At 40.7% G+C, this 17,162-nt stretch overlaps 1 protein-coding gene across 7 annotated transcripts; it reads left to right on the forward strand.

The window, feature by feature from the left end:
- Positions 1 to 481: 481 nt before the first annotated feature.
- LOC116321859 (sensor for unfolded proteins in the ER ire1-like) lies at positions 482 to 13,384 on the forward strand. 7 transcript variants are annotated; one of them, XM_039609475.1, is made up of 9 exons: positions 750 to 2,412; positions 3,884 to 3,992; positions 5,925 to 6,013; positions 8,865 to 10,800; positions 10,907 to 11,079; positions 11,158 to 11,378; positions 11,742 to 11,868; positions 11,944 to 12,041; positions 12,213 to 13,384. In XM_039609475.1, the coding sequence occupies exons 4-9, from the start codon at positions 8,883 to 8,885 to the stop codon at positions 12,421 to 12,423; spliced, it is 2,748 nt and encodes a 915-aa protein (XP_039465409.1). In that variant the 5' UTR covers positions 750 to 2,412; positions 3,884 to 3,992; positions 5,925 to 6,013; positions 8,865 to 8,882; the 3' UTR covers positions 12,424 to 13,384. The 7 variants fall into 7 exon arrangements, with proteins under 7 accessions (XP_039465413.1, XP_039465412.1, XP_031597660.2 ...); XM_039609479.1 differs by lacking the exons at positions 750 to 2,412; positions 5,925 to 6,013 and adding an exon at positions 482 to 727; XM_039609478.1 differs by lacking the exons at positions 750 to 2,412; positions 3,884 to 3,992 and adding an exon at positions 482 to 727.
- Positions 13,385 to 17,162: the final 3,778 nt, after the last annotated feature.

Genomic DNA, 17,162 nt, shown 5'->3' on the forward strand with positions numbered 1-17,162 from the left:
TGTTGATATAGACTACAATTGCCCTGTGGAAACAGAATTTTCCTTTTAAGAGCATTCTGACGTCATTGAAAGAGTAGGTTATATATGGCAATTTCAAAGGGCTATTACTATGAAAGGCAAAATCAAACTGACTTGACATTGAGAGATGGTATCCCTGTGACGGTGTATACTGTCGATATAGACTATTTCACTGTGGAAACAGAAAATTTCCTTTTAAGAGCGTTCTGAAGTCACTGAAAGAGTAGTTCAAAACGAAAATTCAGAGGGCTTTTACTTTGAAATCCAAAAGAAGCCCCCCTTGATAATGACAGGGCACTACTAGAGTACGAGGGTGTGTCAACTGGATCTAATGTTAGAGTGTGAAAACAACACTTAATGATATTTGTTATTATGGACTTAACGTGTCTGTTAACTTTAAAGCTAAATTCACTTGATGTTGGCTTTTATTTTGAAATCAGATTTCGAAGGCTTTTATTTTGAAATCAGGTTTCGACGTGGTGGAGGCTGGCAAAACTACTTCTCGAAATTTCAGTATTAAGTCACCATAAGAAGTGTTTCTGAACTAAAAATCTACAACGAGGGATACTGTTTGTTCATTATTTGGACAAACGCGCCCAGTGCGCGCTCCCGACGCAGGGGATAACTGTCATGAGACGCCACAGAATTCAGTTTCCTCTGAAGTAGACTGAAGGCCTAATCAGAACAACAGGCACACATCTTGGAAACTGTAAGTAAATTTTCTGACAATCCGCCATCAGTTATCTTAAAACTTCATCGTAAAATAATCTTTTTTCCTTTCTTTATAAAATCACCCATGTAAAAGCGTGCGCTTTGAGCCCTCTTCGGAATATTTTCAACTCTGTGGTCACACCCAATGATCATGGGTGTTGAGGGCTGCGTTTTGTTGCGGAGATAAATGTCTTCATGTCAGCCATAATATCAGCTGATCAGAGTTACTCAGGAAAAGAGCTTTACTGCTGCCTTTCCTTCTCCACAGTGCATGTATGTGCAAATCTATTTACAATTGTTAGAGTTCCTGTATGCGGAACATACATAGGCTGTGTAGTAACCATAATCTATATGTCTACGCCAAAGTTTTCTCTCTTTTTTTTTCTTTTTTTACTTTTCTTGCAAGCTATGATGCAAGCTTTGTCTGGCTGGTAGAATGAGTTTAATTACCAAACCACCCAACTAAAGTCATAAAGAAATAGTATACTTATGGCATGTTAAGATCTACACAGGCCTACATTATTATATCTCCAGTTCATTTGTGATTTATTCAAAATTAGCTGTGGGAAAGTGGCAAATAGTTAATGAGGTGAATCATCATGAATTTGCAAATTTAATTCTGATCATTTCTCAGTACCTATCCTCATATCTATGTACAAAAACAGAGCTGACACTCTGAGATTTCATCAGAGGTGAGCATCACAGTAGATACCTTTGTGTCAAAGTAATTGAGGATAAAATACAGAAAAACATGAAGGAGATTTTCCCAGCCTGGGTTTTCTCAGCAGATACCTGCCTTAAAATATTCTGCAGTAGATCAAACACTGAAGAAAACATATGAACATTACCTGATGCTGCTGAAGTGAAGCAGAGCAAAGTTACAGAGGTTATATTAGACACACAGCTAAGCATTTTGCAGTTTTTAGTTAATTTTTCGGTATTGAACTCTACTTTTCAATACAATGAGGCTTTCTCTTCAGAGGACATTTTTGTAAAAATTAAAAATTAAAAAAAACGACGACAGACAGCGCTGTACACAACGGCAGGCTGGTGCCTAATATGCAAGTGAATTATGCAGAAAAAAAGAGATGTGAGATTGGGGAGTGTTCTTGAAGTTCACTGAGATAAAGAGCTGTGCAGGAAGTCTGATTTATTGTGGTCTGAGCAAAGCAGCCAAAGTAAGAGGGAAATCATGACGATGTTTTTCAAACGTGAAGCGTAGCTTTGATCTTCTTTTGCTGCTGATTTGGTGAATTTTGGTCGCAGGTCCAAAACTGCAGCTTTAGAATTTGCGGGATGTCGGCTTTCAGCAGCAGCCGGACATGCTGTCGGGTGAAGATCCGCGCTTTGTGTTTACGTCTTTATGTAGAATCCGTGTGTAACAAGTGTCACCTGGCAGTTTGTTGCTCTCTGCCAGGTGATTGGCTGAAAGAGCTGTGAAAAGGTAGTGGGTGTGTGGGGTGAAATCAGCGCACTTCTGTGGAAGAAACCAGAGGCAATTAATTCACTCGGGTGCGAGTGGGTATATTGTCGATAAGAGACTTTTGCCGTTTTGTTTGGATCATTTGCTGGTTGTATGTGCCTATTTTTAATGTGTCGGACTTTTTTAGTGTGACCACCAATTTTAACAGAAGAATTGATCAAGCCCTAGATCGACTGCGCGCAGGGAAACTGATCAATATTGTAGGTATATTGAGTGTTTGCTTTTAGCTTCATGATTTTAAATGGTTTCATAAAATTGGTATTTTATTGGGTAATATTTTAATTGATAATGTTGTTTGTTTTTCAGCGGCGCTGTCTCTGCTGTCCTTTTTTTTCGTTCTTTTGATAAAAACTTTATCTCAGTGCGTGCAGTACCCTCTAAATGGTTAAAAATTATTTGCAACAAACTGCCAGGTGACACTTGTTATTGTGTCTGTTGGGCTTTAAAAAGGGACACCAACTCAGCATATTCTGATGTTCTAGAATCTACACTTTCACAGGAAGCTTGCATATCTGAACAGAAAGAAAATGTTGAGAAAATTTTTGATACACTGAAAGAAACTTACAGCTGCTTAGATTCCCACATTTCTTTGCAACGCAGATTTTTCAATCGTAAACAATTAGAAGGTGAGTCTCTAATTGACTTTTCTCATTCTTTGATGGCCTTAATGGACCAGATTATTAAAACGGATGAGGAAGCCGCAAGAAAAGCTTCAAAAGATCTGCGTGATCAATTTTGTGATGGTGTTAGAGATCAGACATTGAGGATTAGGCTGAGAGATTTAATTAATGCCAATCCACAGTGGACGATTCGTGAGGCGAGAGCTGAAGCGACCAGGTGGATGGCACAGTATGAGAATCAGCCTTTTAGGTCTAGATATAATCAGTCTATTTCAGTCTCTTCAGATATGCAAGCTTCCTGTGAAAGTGTAGATTCTAGAACATCAGAATATGCTGAGTTGGTGTCCCTTTTTAAAGCCCAACAGACACAATTAGAGTTGGTCATTAAGGCATTAAACCCACAGGAGGTGGCTGCTTCTAGCAATCACACTTCTCGACGTAGAAGAACGGTGAATGGTAAACCCATTTGTTTTAGGTGTGAGCAAGTTGGACATATTGCCCGTTTTTGTCCGACATTACCCAATTCTGACGGAAATCAGCATGAAAGAGCAGCTAGGGCTGAGGGCCAAACTACTAGGGCGGCGGAAAACTAGTACCCACCAGTGCACAGAGCCACACACTGGTGGGAGGGTTGCAAGGCTCCAATAACGTAGAACTCAGTCATCTAGTTGGTGAATGCTTGGAAGGGGAGGTTGATTTGGGTGGGGTTATTATTTCATGTTTGCTGGACACAGGGTCCATGGTCACAACAATCACAGAAAGCTCTTTTAGAAATAACTTTTCTCATCTCAGTGACGAAAAGCTTAAAGACTGTGGTTGGTTGGGGCTTAAAGCAGCAAATGGGTTACAAATTCCTTATTCTGGGTATATTGAGTTGGATGTTACAATCCTGGGAATTCACCTACCTCGTCGAGGGGTGTTGATTATGGGAGATCCAACAGATAGCCACATGGCACAGAAAAAGACATCTGTACCTGGTGTGTTAGGAATGAATGTATTAAACCCTCTGTACTCTGAATTGTGTAAACAATATGGTTCTGACCTCTGGGAGGCTCCAGTTTTGAAGACTGCGCCCCGTGGGTGGAGAAGAGCGCTGAGATACTGCCAAATGATGGAGGCTATGGCAAATTCTCCCGAACCCCATCGTGTTAGAGTACAGGGTAAGAAGTCTTTCTGTGTTCCAGCTGGAACGCAAAGTTATGTTCCTGTTACCTGTCCAAAGATGCCTGTGAATACACCCATTGACCTTTTGATTGAACCCCTAGGGCCTGATGATGGTTTTCTCCCGGAAGGCTTATTGGTGTCTCCCTCACTAGTAAAGGGAGAACGGGGGGAGGCTTTTGTTCCAGTTACTAATGTGGGTAAAGCTGATGTCTGGTTGACACCTCGTCGGGTGATTGCTACAGTTCAACTGGCCAGTGTGCTAGCAGAGGGTCATTCTGAAATACAGGTCTCTGTAAATTCACAGTGTTGTACAGCTTATATTTCCAGTCATACAATGGCAGACAATTCAGCAGAACTGGATCTACCTGAATTTGAAAATCTTGAGGAGGGCGAGAAACGGCAAGCTAAAGTTTTATTGCAGAAGTATAGCGGCATGTTTGCCAAGAATGAGTTGGATGTTGGTTGTTGTAAATTGATCACTCATGAAATTCCTTTGACAGATGAAACACCAGTGCGACAACCTTACAGGCGAATCCCCCGTCTCAGTATGAACTGGCAAGGATCATATCAAACAGCTGCTGCAAGCTCGCATCATCAGAGAAAGTAGTAGTCCGTATTCATCCCCAATAGTTCTTGTTCAAAAGAAGGATGGAAGTTTACGCATGTGTGTCGATTATAGACAGTTAAACGCCAAGACCAGAAAGGATGCATTTCCTCTGCCAAGGATTGAAGAATCCTTGGATGCTTTGACGGGTGCTCAGTGGTTTTCCACTTTGGACCTGGCTAGTGGTTATAATCAGGTGGAAATGGCTGAGAAGGATAAGATTAAAACTGCATTTTGTACCCCATTTGGTTTGTTTGAGTTCAACCGCATGCCTTTTGGTTTTGTGTAATGCACCCAGTACATTTCAGCGACTGATGGAGCGTTTGTTTGGAGATTGCAGACATCAGTCGGTGCTTTTGTATTTGGATGATGTCATTGTCTTTTCATCCTCTGTGCAACAGCATTTGGAGCGGTTGGAAGAAATATTCTCTCGTCTGGATAAAGAGGGGCTTAAAGTGAAACTCTCAAAGTGCCAGTTTTTCCAGAGGCAAGTGAAGTATTTGGGGCATGTGGTGTCTGCCGAAGGAGTTTCTACTGATCCAGATAAAATAGCTGCAGTGCGGGATTGGAAAACGCCCAGCAATCTAGCAGAACTGCGTTCCTTTTTAGGATTTGCTAGTTATTATAGGAGGTTCATAGCGGGTTTTTCACGCATGGCTGCTCCCTTGCATAGACTGGTCTCGACACTCCTCCCTCCAGGTAGAAAAGGTAGGACCCCCCCAAAACCGTTATTGGATTCCTGGGATTTAGAGTGTGAACGAAGTTTTCATCAGCTCAAGGCTGCCCTAGTTTCTGCACCAGTGCTTGCTTTTGCTGATTTTCAGAAGCCATTTACGTTGGAAGTAGATGCAAGTTATGGCGGTCTAGGGGCGGTGCTCTCCCAGGAGTATGAGGGTAAGTTGCGGCCAATAGCTTTTGCTAGTCGGAGCTTGAAGCCTACAGAGCGGAATATGAAAAATTATAGTTCCATGAAGCTTGAGCTTGTAGCTCTTAAGTGGGCAGTCATTGAAAAGTTTAGGGAGTATCTTTTGGGTCATCGTTGCACTGTATTTACAGATAATAACTCTCTAAGCCATTTGTCCACGGCAAAGCTAGGTGCCACAGAACAGAGGTGGGCATCAGAGCTGGCTGCTTTTGATTTGACCATAAAATACCGGCCTGGGGCTCAGAATGCTAATGCAGACGCACTGTCCCGCCTACATAGTACTGTAATGGAATTGGATGGTCCGTTATCTAATGATATTGGAGTGCAGTGTGAGATGATTCCCAGTGTTCAGGCAGAGATAAGTGTTTTACCTGGTTGTTCTTTTTCTGATCTCTGTAGGTTACAGAAGCAAGACCCGGTGATTGGCCCTTTCTTAAAGTATTGGGAGGTGGCCAGGTTGCCCGATTCAAAGGAAAGAGATGGTCTTGGTAAGGGTTCGAGGAATTGGTCCGTCAATGGGGTGGATGAAACAAAGGAGTCTGTGTTATATCGCTGCACTCATACTCCTGATGGAGGGAGGGAGGTTGACCAGCTTGTGTTGCCACAGTGTTTACAGAGCCGCGTCCTTCGTTTACTCCACGATGAGCATGGCCATCAAGGAGTTGAGCGTACACTGCAGTTGGTGCGCTCACGATATTATTGGCCACATATGTATGTAGATATTGAGAGATGGTGCAGAGATTGTGAAAGGTGTGTTCTTTCTAAGGCTGTTGTGCCAAAGATTAAAACCTTTATGGGCAGTATTTCTGCATCTCGGCCTCATGAAATTTTGGCAATTGATTTTACAGTACTTGAACCCTCAACTGATGGTAAAGAGAATATTTTGGTAATGACTGACATCTTTTCTAAATATACTCAGACTGTCCCTACGAAAGATCAGCGAGCCAGCACAGTGGCAGAAGCTTTAGTGAAGCATTGGTTTCATTTATTTGGGCCTCCAAGTCGCATACATTCTGATCAGGGGCGAAATTTTGAAAGTGCTTTGGTGCAACAGCTGTGTAAGATTTATAAGATAGAGAAGAGTCGGACGACTCCCTATCATCATCCGCAAGGTAATGGTCAATGTGAACGATTTAATCGTACACTTCATGACTTGCTGCGTGCCCTGCCTCCTGAACAAAAGCGCCGGTGGCCCCGCATCTCTCCCAAGTCACATATGCGTATAACACCACAGTACATCAGTCGACTGGTATGACTCCATATTATTTGATGTTCGGGCGAGAGCCACGCTTTGCCAGTGGATTTTTGGTTGGGTGCTGGCAGTGAAATTGATGAGGACGTCACTCTTGAAGAGTGGGTACAGGAACACCAAAGTCCCTGGCTGCTGCATATGATGTTGTGCAGCAACGGTTAGAAAGGAGAAGGGTTCAGAGAGATGTGAACTCCTCTAAATGCGCTAGCCCTGATTTGGAGCAGGGCGATTTGGTATATATGAGAAACCACTCTGTAAGAGGTCGCAATAAGATTCAAGATTTTTGGGACCCCACGCCTTTTCAAGTAGTGCGACCTCCTCCTGGTCATGGCGTAGTATATTCAGTCGCTCCTGCTGGACACACTGGTCCACTTCGACAAGTACATCGAACTGAGTTGAGAAACATTCCAATCAGGGAATTGGATGGAGATCAAGATAGTGGTCTACAAAAGTCAAAACAGGATGATCTAACTGGAATGTTGGCTACAAATAACAGTATGGTTGATGAAGTGGAACAGATGTTTACAGAACAGGGAGATGGAAGCGATTCTGCAGTGTTGAAGGAAGGGACGTTGAGTCCCACACATGTGGGGGTGCCCCATTTGGACTGTTCTAGAGACCTAGAACCTGGGGATGAAGATGTTGCCAGCTTGGCGCAAGGGCCTCGTAGGTCAATGAGGAAGACTGCTGGACAGCATTCAAACCCATTTAAATTGCCACAATCTACTATAAAATGAGCCAAATTTTAAGTGTGCTCTCTTTTCAGCTCATCGTCGGGTCGCCGATGCCCTTTGAAGGGGAGGGTTGTAACAAGTGTCACCTGGCAGTTTGTTGCTCTGTGCCAGGTGATTGGCTGAAAGAGCTGTGAAAAGGTAGTGGGTGTGTGGGGTGAAATCAGCGCACTTCTGTGGAAGAAACCAGAGGCAATTAATTCACTCGGGTGCGAGTGGGTATATTGTCGATAAGAGACTTTTGCCGTTTTGTTTGGATCATTTGCTGGTTGTATGTGCCTATTTTTAATGTGTCGGACTTTTTTAGTGTGACCACCAATTTTAACAGAAGAATTGATCAAGCCCTAGATCGACTGCGCGCAGGGAAACTGATCAATATTGTAGGTATATTGAGTGTTTGCTTTTAGCTTCATGATTTTAAATGGTTTCATAAAATTGGTATTTTATTGGGTAATATTTTAATTGATAATGTTGTTTGTTTTTCAGCGGCGCTGTTTCTGCTGTCCTTTTTTTTTCGTTCTTTTGATTGATTTGTAATTTTCTTTTGGTTAGTCCGTCCAGCCGTAAAGGCGGTTATTGATTGAGAGTGAGTTGTGTAAGGGCGGACTAACCTCCCTTTTTTTGTTTTCTTGTTTAATTGTTTGTGCCACTTCCCTTTGTCTCCCAGATTGCAGGCCATGCATAGCGCTGATTCCCAGCTGCGCTGAGACCTGAATTGTTTGCAGTGCGTGTCACAGTTGCAGTGTCGCTAAGCGGGGTGTGACGGGGTTGCAGTGTAGTCATATTCGCACCGTTAGTGTAGTAAGTCTCATGTGCAGCTGGGATATCGGCAGGATCTGCTATAAGTCCTGTCTGGAAATAAGGGGAATTTGTATGTTTAATTAATGTAATAAATAAATGATCAATTTATTTCTTTGTCCCGTTCACTCGTACCTTGTCCTCGGTTACACGTGTACCTGCTCTCATTTGCTACTTTAGCTGTCTGGTGGTTGTTGATATAGTTTTGTGAGCTTTAACCTGAGATTTTGTCTTTTCTGGCAAAATACATTTATATTTAAAAATCGATTCAGGATTTAATGAATCAATATCGCTTTAGTCAAGCTAAAATCGATTTGAATTGGAAAATCGATTTTATAAACCCACCCCTTGGTGTCAGTGTTTGCAAGTAAATATTATTTTATGCGTGAATCTTCCAGTGTGGTAGCCAAAATAGAATTATTCACTTCTGAAAACTTTTACAAACTGCTGCTATTCCTTAAGCTCAAATTTTATTGATTTTTTGTTGGCTTTTCTAAAGATTAAACTGGAACCAGATTTCGCATTACTTGGCTAATTTCAGTGATTTTTCTTTCACAGATAACCTGAAGGAAAAACATGGATCTTTTAGCTCAGCTACAACTGGCAACAGTCCCCCCACCAACAGAAACACATCCTATAATCCAGTGCATAGCTAATAATGACCTCAAAGAGCTCAGTAAATTACTGAAGGACAATAATGTTAATGGAGTTTACCCCTGTAGAGAGTGTAGTGATTATATAACCCCATTGATTGGTGCTGTTATAAATAAAAACAAAAATATATGTTCTTACCTTTTGCGTCAGGGTGCAGACCCAAATTTTCTTTCTCAACTGCAGTGGACACCTTTGCATTATGTCTCACTGTCCGAAGCACCACCTGGTTTTGTGGATCTGTTGCTTGAAGCAAAAGCTAATCCAGATGGATGGAGATTTACTCTTCTGCAACAATACACACCACTGCACGTTGCAGCCATTAAAGACAGGGAGGAGATCATCAAAAGGCTCATCTCTGCTGGTGCAGTGGTGACACTGCCGCCCATGAATGATCCTCAGTGGCTTATTAACAGTAAAAAATTATCTGAGATGATTAATCGCCTTGCATCAAATGGAGATGAAGTGTGTTCCCAAATCAGACATTTTTTGGATGTGGAAATTGCTATTTTTGAAAAAACACCTGAAGAAGTGTTTAAAATGTTCAACAGTCACATGTTGTTAGAGCATCCTAGGTCTCATCTGACCATGATTGAAATCCTTTTTACTGTTACTGGGAGAGGAAAAGAAAAATACTGCCAGGCTTGCATTAAATGGCTAAAGAAAACTGGAAATGTAAATACTTATATTGCAGGTGCAGCCAGTCGCTTTCCAAACATCCCTAAGACACATGTTGGGGCGGCAGTTGAAAGTTTGAATGCGGTTTTCTGCACAATGGAAGACATAACAAATGAGCATGCAGTAGCTATAATTCCACAACTACTGAAACTGCTTTCCTTAAAAGAGAGACCTGACATCTGTGAATCAGTGCTACGAACACTGTATGTGATAACACAGAAAACAAAAGGCACAAAGGACTGGCACGTCAACTTTTTAGAGAACTTATGCAGAGCAATTGCTCCTTTTGTAAATAAGGAAGACTCCATTAAGATCAGGATTTACACGTACGCTATATTTGCAAACCTGGTGTCAGTTGAACAGACAGCTAATATTTTTAAGTCAGTGGGCATAACTTCATTACCCGAGGACATACTGACATCTGTAGAAATGGAAATGAATGAAAAGCTGAAGGAGGTGCTGAGAAGTCTCAACAGTTATTTCAGCAGGCCAAGCTTAGAATGTGAGCGAAACACAGCCTCACCTTTAGTCAGGAAGAAGAAAAAGACAGAAAAGCAAGAAGACCCAAATGATGAAGTTTCCACTGCGGCAACTGATCCAACAACAAAAGATCCTGTTTTAGAATCAACTTCAGATGTAAAGCCTTTTGACTACAACACCAATGAAAAATCAGAAAAACGAAACTGGCTTCAAATCAGCAAAAGGTGGAAGGAGAAACTGGAGAAACTTGTTGGCACAGATGACAGTAAAATATCCAGAATCAGAAGCATTATATATGTGAATGATGCAGAATTCAGAATAGCAAAAGGAAGCGATGGTACTGAAGTCTTCTTGGGGCTGAGAGAGGACGGCACAGAAGTTGCCATTAAGAGAATGTCTAAGAGCAACTATGACGAGCTGAAGAACGAAGAAGGAATCCTACGACTCCCTGAACTCGATCATCCTTATATCGTACGATATGTTGATGCTGCAGAGGACGAGAACTTTGGATATCTTTGTCTGCAACTTTGTGAATACACCTTGGAAGAATATATCAAGAATGATGACCATGACCCACTGATGTTAAAGGAACTTGTCAAACAAATTCTTGAAAGTCTAAAGGTGCTTCACTGTCAAAATCCTAAAATTCTTCACCGAGATCTCAAACCTCAGAACGTTCTGATTGGTAAGACATGTTTGACATTCAGGAAAAAAACTAAACAAAACAGATGTCTGGTAAATATAAATTAATGATTTAGTTTCATGAGTTTTGAATGTTATTCCTCCTGCAGATGTTACTGGGAGGGCAAGATTAGCTGATTTTGGCATAAGCAGACGCTTACTCAAAGACCAAACAACTTTACGTACACGCAGTGCAGGAACCAGATGCTGGATGGCCCGAGAGACTTTAGCAGAAGAAGCAGAAGAATCTGTCATATCATACAAGTCAAGCACTGACATCCAGGTAATACAGGTCCATGAAAACTTGAATAACTGAAAGATGCCTTGGTAAAAATACCTAAACTGATATGTTACTGTTAAGGTGGCAGGCATGCTGATCTATTATATCCTCTCTGGAGGCCACCATCCATTTGGCATATCCCGTGAATGCGAGAACAACATTTACTATGGGAACTACAGTTTGGATCATGTTCAAGATTTGGTGGCAAAGGATCTCATCGAGTGGATGATCAACAAAGAGCCAAAGGACAGACCCAAAGTAAAAGAATGCTTAAACCATCCCTTCTTCTGGACTCCAAAAGAGTAAGGAAGTCATGCTGTAACAGAATCTGTGATTTCTAGTTTCACTTTAGTAAAGTAGGAATAGATTTGCTCATGAGAGGCTAAACCTTGAAGGATTTTCAATCATTTTCCCACACATGGGGGGGAAAAATGTTCAGTCTGTTACTTGGCTTAATCCATATGTTGGGAAAATGAGGTCAAACTATCTTGTACTCAGACAGGCATGTTAACATTGGCAGCAAATACTAAATTTGTTTCCTACATTTCTGTTCTCGTATCTTTAAGCAAGACTCTTTTGTGCTGCTCCTGTTGTTATTCAAGATTTTCCTCTTAGTTTTATGTTATTGTTGTACTTATAAAGCATAATTTCATTTTTATTTCCAGGCAGTTTGAATATTTGAGAGAGACCGGCAACAGGGAGGAGGTGGCAAACTGTCGAAAGGCTGATGAAAAGCTGATTGGTTCACTAGAAGCATGTGCTAATGGATCCTTCAAACTGTGGAAAAATAAGGTGACTTACAGATGAGAGGGCAAGCTTATGTTTTCCTAAAGTCCAGTTCATGACCACCATGTTTTGTTGTTGCAGTTTCCCCAAGAGCTTGTTCGGAAGATGGATGGCAGAAAGCCGTACCCTGAAAACACGCTGGGATTACTGCGCTTTATACGCAATTTCAATGAGCATGAGTAAGTTAAACTAAATGAAAAATTATTAATTCATGAACACATATTTATATGTGTATATATGTTAATTTCTTGTAACTATATGAACAAATCACAAATATTTCTGATACTATGACAGATTTGGAAGCTTACTTCTCTGTTACTACTCATTAATAAAACTTTCCTTGTTCACAGGCTCAAGAATTTTCCTCACATTGATGTGTTGGTGTTATTTCCTGATCTCTTTGGGTGTGTTTACAAGTTTACCAAGGATAAAGGCTGGAATTTAGAAGGAAAGAAGGAAATGTTTGAAAAAGAAGAAACAAAGGACATTTGTGCCGCCTTTGCAATGATGTCTACAAGTACGGACGACCCTCTGAGTGTTCCAGTTCAAGAGTCTCAATAGTGACTTTAAACAAAGTTGAATTCAGTAAGGACGAAGAATGTCATTAAGGACTGTACAGTATAACAACCATTCAGAGAAAATGTATATAAGCAAATACTATTGTTAGAAGTACAGATGGTAATGAAAGCTTTGAAGGATTCTTTATTTTGTTCAAATGTGTATATATAAGCACACCACAGAAACCAAACTAGCAAAATCAAAATGTGTTCTGCACAATAAGCCAAAGTTTTGCACCTGTTGTTCATTGTGACCACTTTCCAAATCCTGATAGAAGGAGAGATGTTATTTTAAGGGACCTACTAGTACTAGACTTCAGAAATGTTATTTGTATGGTTTTATATTTAGTAGTTAATTTAAAATGTGATATTATGGTGGCTGTATTTGCAAATGTTAGTGATAAAAATTCTTTGTTACTTTCAGCTTTATTAGATAGATCAGTGGAAAAACGACAGGAAAGCAGGGGCAGAGAGAGAAGGGGGAAGACATGAGGCAAAGGACCGCGGGTCAGACTAAAACCCGGGCCGGCCCTTCTCGGCCATATGACATGTGGGCGCCTGCTCAACGCACTGAGCTAAACAGGCGCCCAATAAAAATATTTTTGAACCGAAAAAAATGGTCACACTGGCCATACTTAAGAATAAATTCTTCTACTTCTGTTTTTATAGACAGTGTTATTCCAGATAGGAAAATGATAAACCTACTTTTTCCTTTTTTAATGTATTTTATTTTGGTTGTGTGAAGCAAATACACAGCTTAAGTATGCATTTTCATTTTTGAAAATTTATATATAACATGTCAGCTGTATACTAGTATTATGTACTATGCCAACTTTTCTATACATGTATTTTGAATTAAAGTGAATGTCATTGAGAAATTACCAAATATATTAGAATTTGTATGTTTTATTAAAGATTTTATCTCATGTTCATATTGTAAAAAACTGCAAATTTTATGTTTAGTAGCTAAATAAATTCCTTTTTTTAAAAAAAGTTGAAAGATGTGCTCCTTCCGTTCGCCAGCATAGTTGAAATCAGGCTTTCAGAATGTGGAAATGCTGAATTTCATTTAATTTTATTCAATTAAAAACATAGTAGCTTGCAGATCTGAAACCTGAAACCAAAACTGAAAAGTCTTGAACCTGTGTTCTTTCTCAAGGCCACGGGTGAGTAAATGACTGGCTTTAAAAAGATGTCCAGCGGTAAAGGGGCAAAATAACCCCTCAGCACTCTTGTGCATGATCTCAAAAATATTTTTCATGAGTTCATGACCTGCAGTCAATTGTTTTAAGTATAACTGAATACTAATCTGTAATGGTGGCTATATAGTGCCAATACATTCCATTTACATTAGCATCAAAAAGGAGGAGAAACAGCACATGCTTTACTATGTTATTAACACTGAATGTGCAGTGGCCCTTGTTTGTTTGTTTTTCAGGTTTTTTACAGTGAAAACACCTGGCTTGAGGGTTCCCAGCAAGATTTCCATAACAGGTTGCCTCTCAACAAGCTCCTGCCTTTTACCATTACCATTATATATACACATGATTATTTTTTGTTATTATTATTTTTCTTTAAAAAGAAACACCATCTAAATATAGAATAACAAAACATCCAGTTCATTAGTTTTACAGATTAAGCTGAACTGGTGTTTTGATCTTACGCTCTGACCTCCTCAATACGATGAAAATTCTCAGATGCTGAGATAATGACAAACAGCATTCTGAGGAATCTATACCTGCCAAAAGGTGTATTGAAAGTGCAGTATTATGAACTTTTCTCATCCAGCTTTATTTGCCAGAAACCCTGTGCTGCATCTAGCATTGAGAAGTATTTGGCTCCTCCCATTTCACTTGTAATCTCTTCATGCTTTGGTATCTGGTAGTGCTCACGTTGTATGCTTTGGTTTAAATCTCCAAGGTCCGTGCATATTCTCAGGTCATTTCATAAAATAATCAAGCCTTTTAACTTTGTGCAATGAAATACAACACAAAATGAACATTGTGAAAAATCAAAATATAGGCCTGTGTTTTTGAGCTTATGAGCATTTTCCCGAGATCTTAACAGAACAACCACACATGCTCTATAGAATATGATGTTGGACATTAAACATCACGTATTTAAAATGAGCTTAGTCTTAAACATATGCAGAAATGATATTAATCTGTTTAACACTCATGGGAGACATTCTACTGCTGATTAATTAGTTTTACTTTTGATACTTTATGCACAATTTTCCAATAATAGCTTAATGTGTACTGACATGTTTTTGTCTGTGTGTATTTTAGGGAGGCAATCGCCTCTGCTAGTGTTTCTGTAAAAGTCACCACGCACCACTGGTTTGCTTATATTCTGTTTTTTCAGTTATCCTGCCTCACCTGTGTCTTGTTGTCAAGTCTCCATCTCTGTAGTTGTTTATTTTCTGTTTTATTTTGGTAGTTCTTTGACTCTTCTATGGCTCTGTTGTGTATAATTTTTAGTTTTCCTTCTCTTGCCTCCTTATTCTGATTTAGTGTTAGGTACTTTTAGCTTCCAAGGTGTGTTTCTGTTAGGTCTAATTGTTGAATGTTGCCATTGTGTTTCTTAAATTTGTACAGTCTTAGTTCAAGCAGTATTATCAAAGCCATTCCTTTGATCCTGAACACCTCTAACCACTCTGTGTTGGGGGAGGTTTTATTGGAGATACATCCTATCTGAAAGATCTGTTTCTTGTGTTGTAAGCTTCCTGCTTTTACGACCCTTTGGTCAGCAGGACGTCTCGCGCACACGCACACACACACACACACACACACACACACATTCCTACTTACATATAAAGGTTCACACATATACATACAATGCCTTAGAACCATGTGGGCGTTGCTTTGCTGTGTTTTGTGTGAACTGTCTCTCAATAAAAGGCAGCGAGAGGAGGCCGGATTTGGGGTCATTTTTGTGCTGGACACAGAGGAGGCCTCCCTTGCGCAAGTAATCGATCGATCGCTGACTGTCTTGTTTTCTTTCATGATGAATAAGTCTCTAGAACTAGCAGGGTTTGTGGGAACAGACCCAACATTTATTTGGTCCTTCGAGCCGGATCCTAACACATCGCATCCACCGCGAGGAGAGGGAGAGGACGCCACCGCAACGTCTGGGATGATTGACGGAAAGCCCTGGTGCCTTGATGCTTGTCACCAGGCCGGAAAGTTTGCGTCCTGAACTCCCTCGGGATGGATGGCGATTGACGGGATACAGAGACTCTTCCCATGAACGGAAACAACACGAACAGTAAGTACAGAAGGCCTTAGAGAGCGGCTACGTGACCCTGCGTTGATCGCAGGTACGGGAGCGCGCTAGCCGTGAGAGAGACGCAGGCTTCTCCGCCGTGTGGGGCGTGGAGACAACCTAGGTTCGGTGACTCCGCCGTGAGGAGTGTTCGGAATCTCCGCCATTTGGGGCGTTTGGAGAGTGTCCGACGGTTGAATTCTCCGCCATATGGGCGTTTGAGAGTTTTCAACAGAGAGCGCTGGCTGTGCGTGTAGACGCATAGCGATAGGCCTATGTTGTGTGTGTGCGGCCAGACGTGGTCTGCGTGAGTGTGGCTGATTGTTGTCTTGTGTGAGAATAAAATGTGTAAGGCTGCCTTAGAAGGGGATGTAAAATTTATGGAGAAATATTCACCGGGCAGCACACAGTATGTAGGTTGTTGGTGTAAGAAATATGGATTTGAAGGGATATTAGTGGAAGTTCAGTGTAAAATGCTTGTAGAAAGAATAACTGTAAGTGCAGCAGGTAAAACAGGGACAGCTAAGCAGAGGAAGGAATTGCAGTTAGCAGTCGCTAAGTTGTGGCTGGAGCAGGCTCAAAAGAGAAGAGAAGCACAGAATGTTAAAAGAGCAATATTATAAGCAGTAGTTGTGAAACCTGAGGATGAAACCACAACTCAATCCACTGCAACTACTCTAGAACAATACCGTAGAAAAGCATTAGAAAGAGCAAGAATGTTAGCAGAAAGAAGAGCCAGAGAAGAGCGTGAGAGGCAGAGGTGGAGGAGAGACTAAAGGCTGAGTATGGAGAGGCATTAGGAGCAGCATTGAGTCCAAAACAGACTAGGCAGGAGAGGAGACAGAAAGGAAAGAAAGTGAACATAAACGTTGCAACCACATATCCACAGTGTTGGTGTTACGGGTCCGAAATTGAGGATGAGAGTAAAACAATGATGGTCCAGAAGAGGTCAATCAAACAATTGATTTTAATGAATGCACGCAGCGTGGAGAGGTGCAAACTGCAAAACAGTTGTACATCTCTACCCAAAATACACTCTAGATTGCTTTTATAACATCAGGGTATTGTAACGCCCCTTCTTGCATTTACAAGCACATAATTTGCATGTACAGAACATTCATGTATTTTAAGAATTAACTGCAACATAGAGGTTCCTCCTTGTGGCATACTCTTAAGAATATGGTGATGATCTAAGGCCTTTGAGGTCACCATGGGCTGGACATCCTTCCGTCACCTGTAACTAGGCAAACTCAAATGCAACAAGAAGCTGAATACATTCAGGCCTTTGCTCAGCTACTTTTTACTGTAACAATATACTCAGCATATGAGTTATGATATATATATATTTAACTCAATCATTTTAAAGTAGTTATACTGCACCTGTAATAAACATGTTAATATTTGATTATGATAACCCCTATAATATAAATTATAACATAACGCCAGCAACTTCAATAAATGCTTGGATGAAATGATAAT

Source organism: Oreochromis aureus, linkage group 3, assembly GCF_013358895.1.
Source record: "Oreochromis aureus strain Israel breed Guangdong linkage group 3, ZZ_aureus, whole genome shotgun sequence".
Lineage (NCBI taxonomy): Eukaryota > Metazoa > Chordata > Actinopteri > Cichliformes > Cichlidae > Oreochromis > Oreochromis aureus.

Coding starts and splice junctions, on each gene's coding strand:
- LOC116321859 (XM_039609479.1), top strand. CDS start 8,883: ATGGATCTTTTAGCTCAGCTACAACTGGCAACAGTCCCCCCACCAACA. Junction 11,379..11,741: donor TTCTTCTGGACTCCAAAAGA/GTAAGGAAGTCA, acceptor TTTTATTTCCAG/GCAGTTTGAATATTTGAGAG. Junction 11,869..11,943: donor TCAAACTGTGGAAAAATAAG/GTGACTTACAGA, acceptor TTGTTGTTGCAG/TTTCCCCAAGAGCTTGTTCG.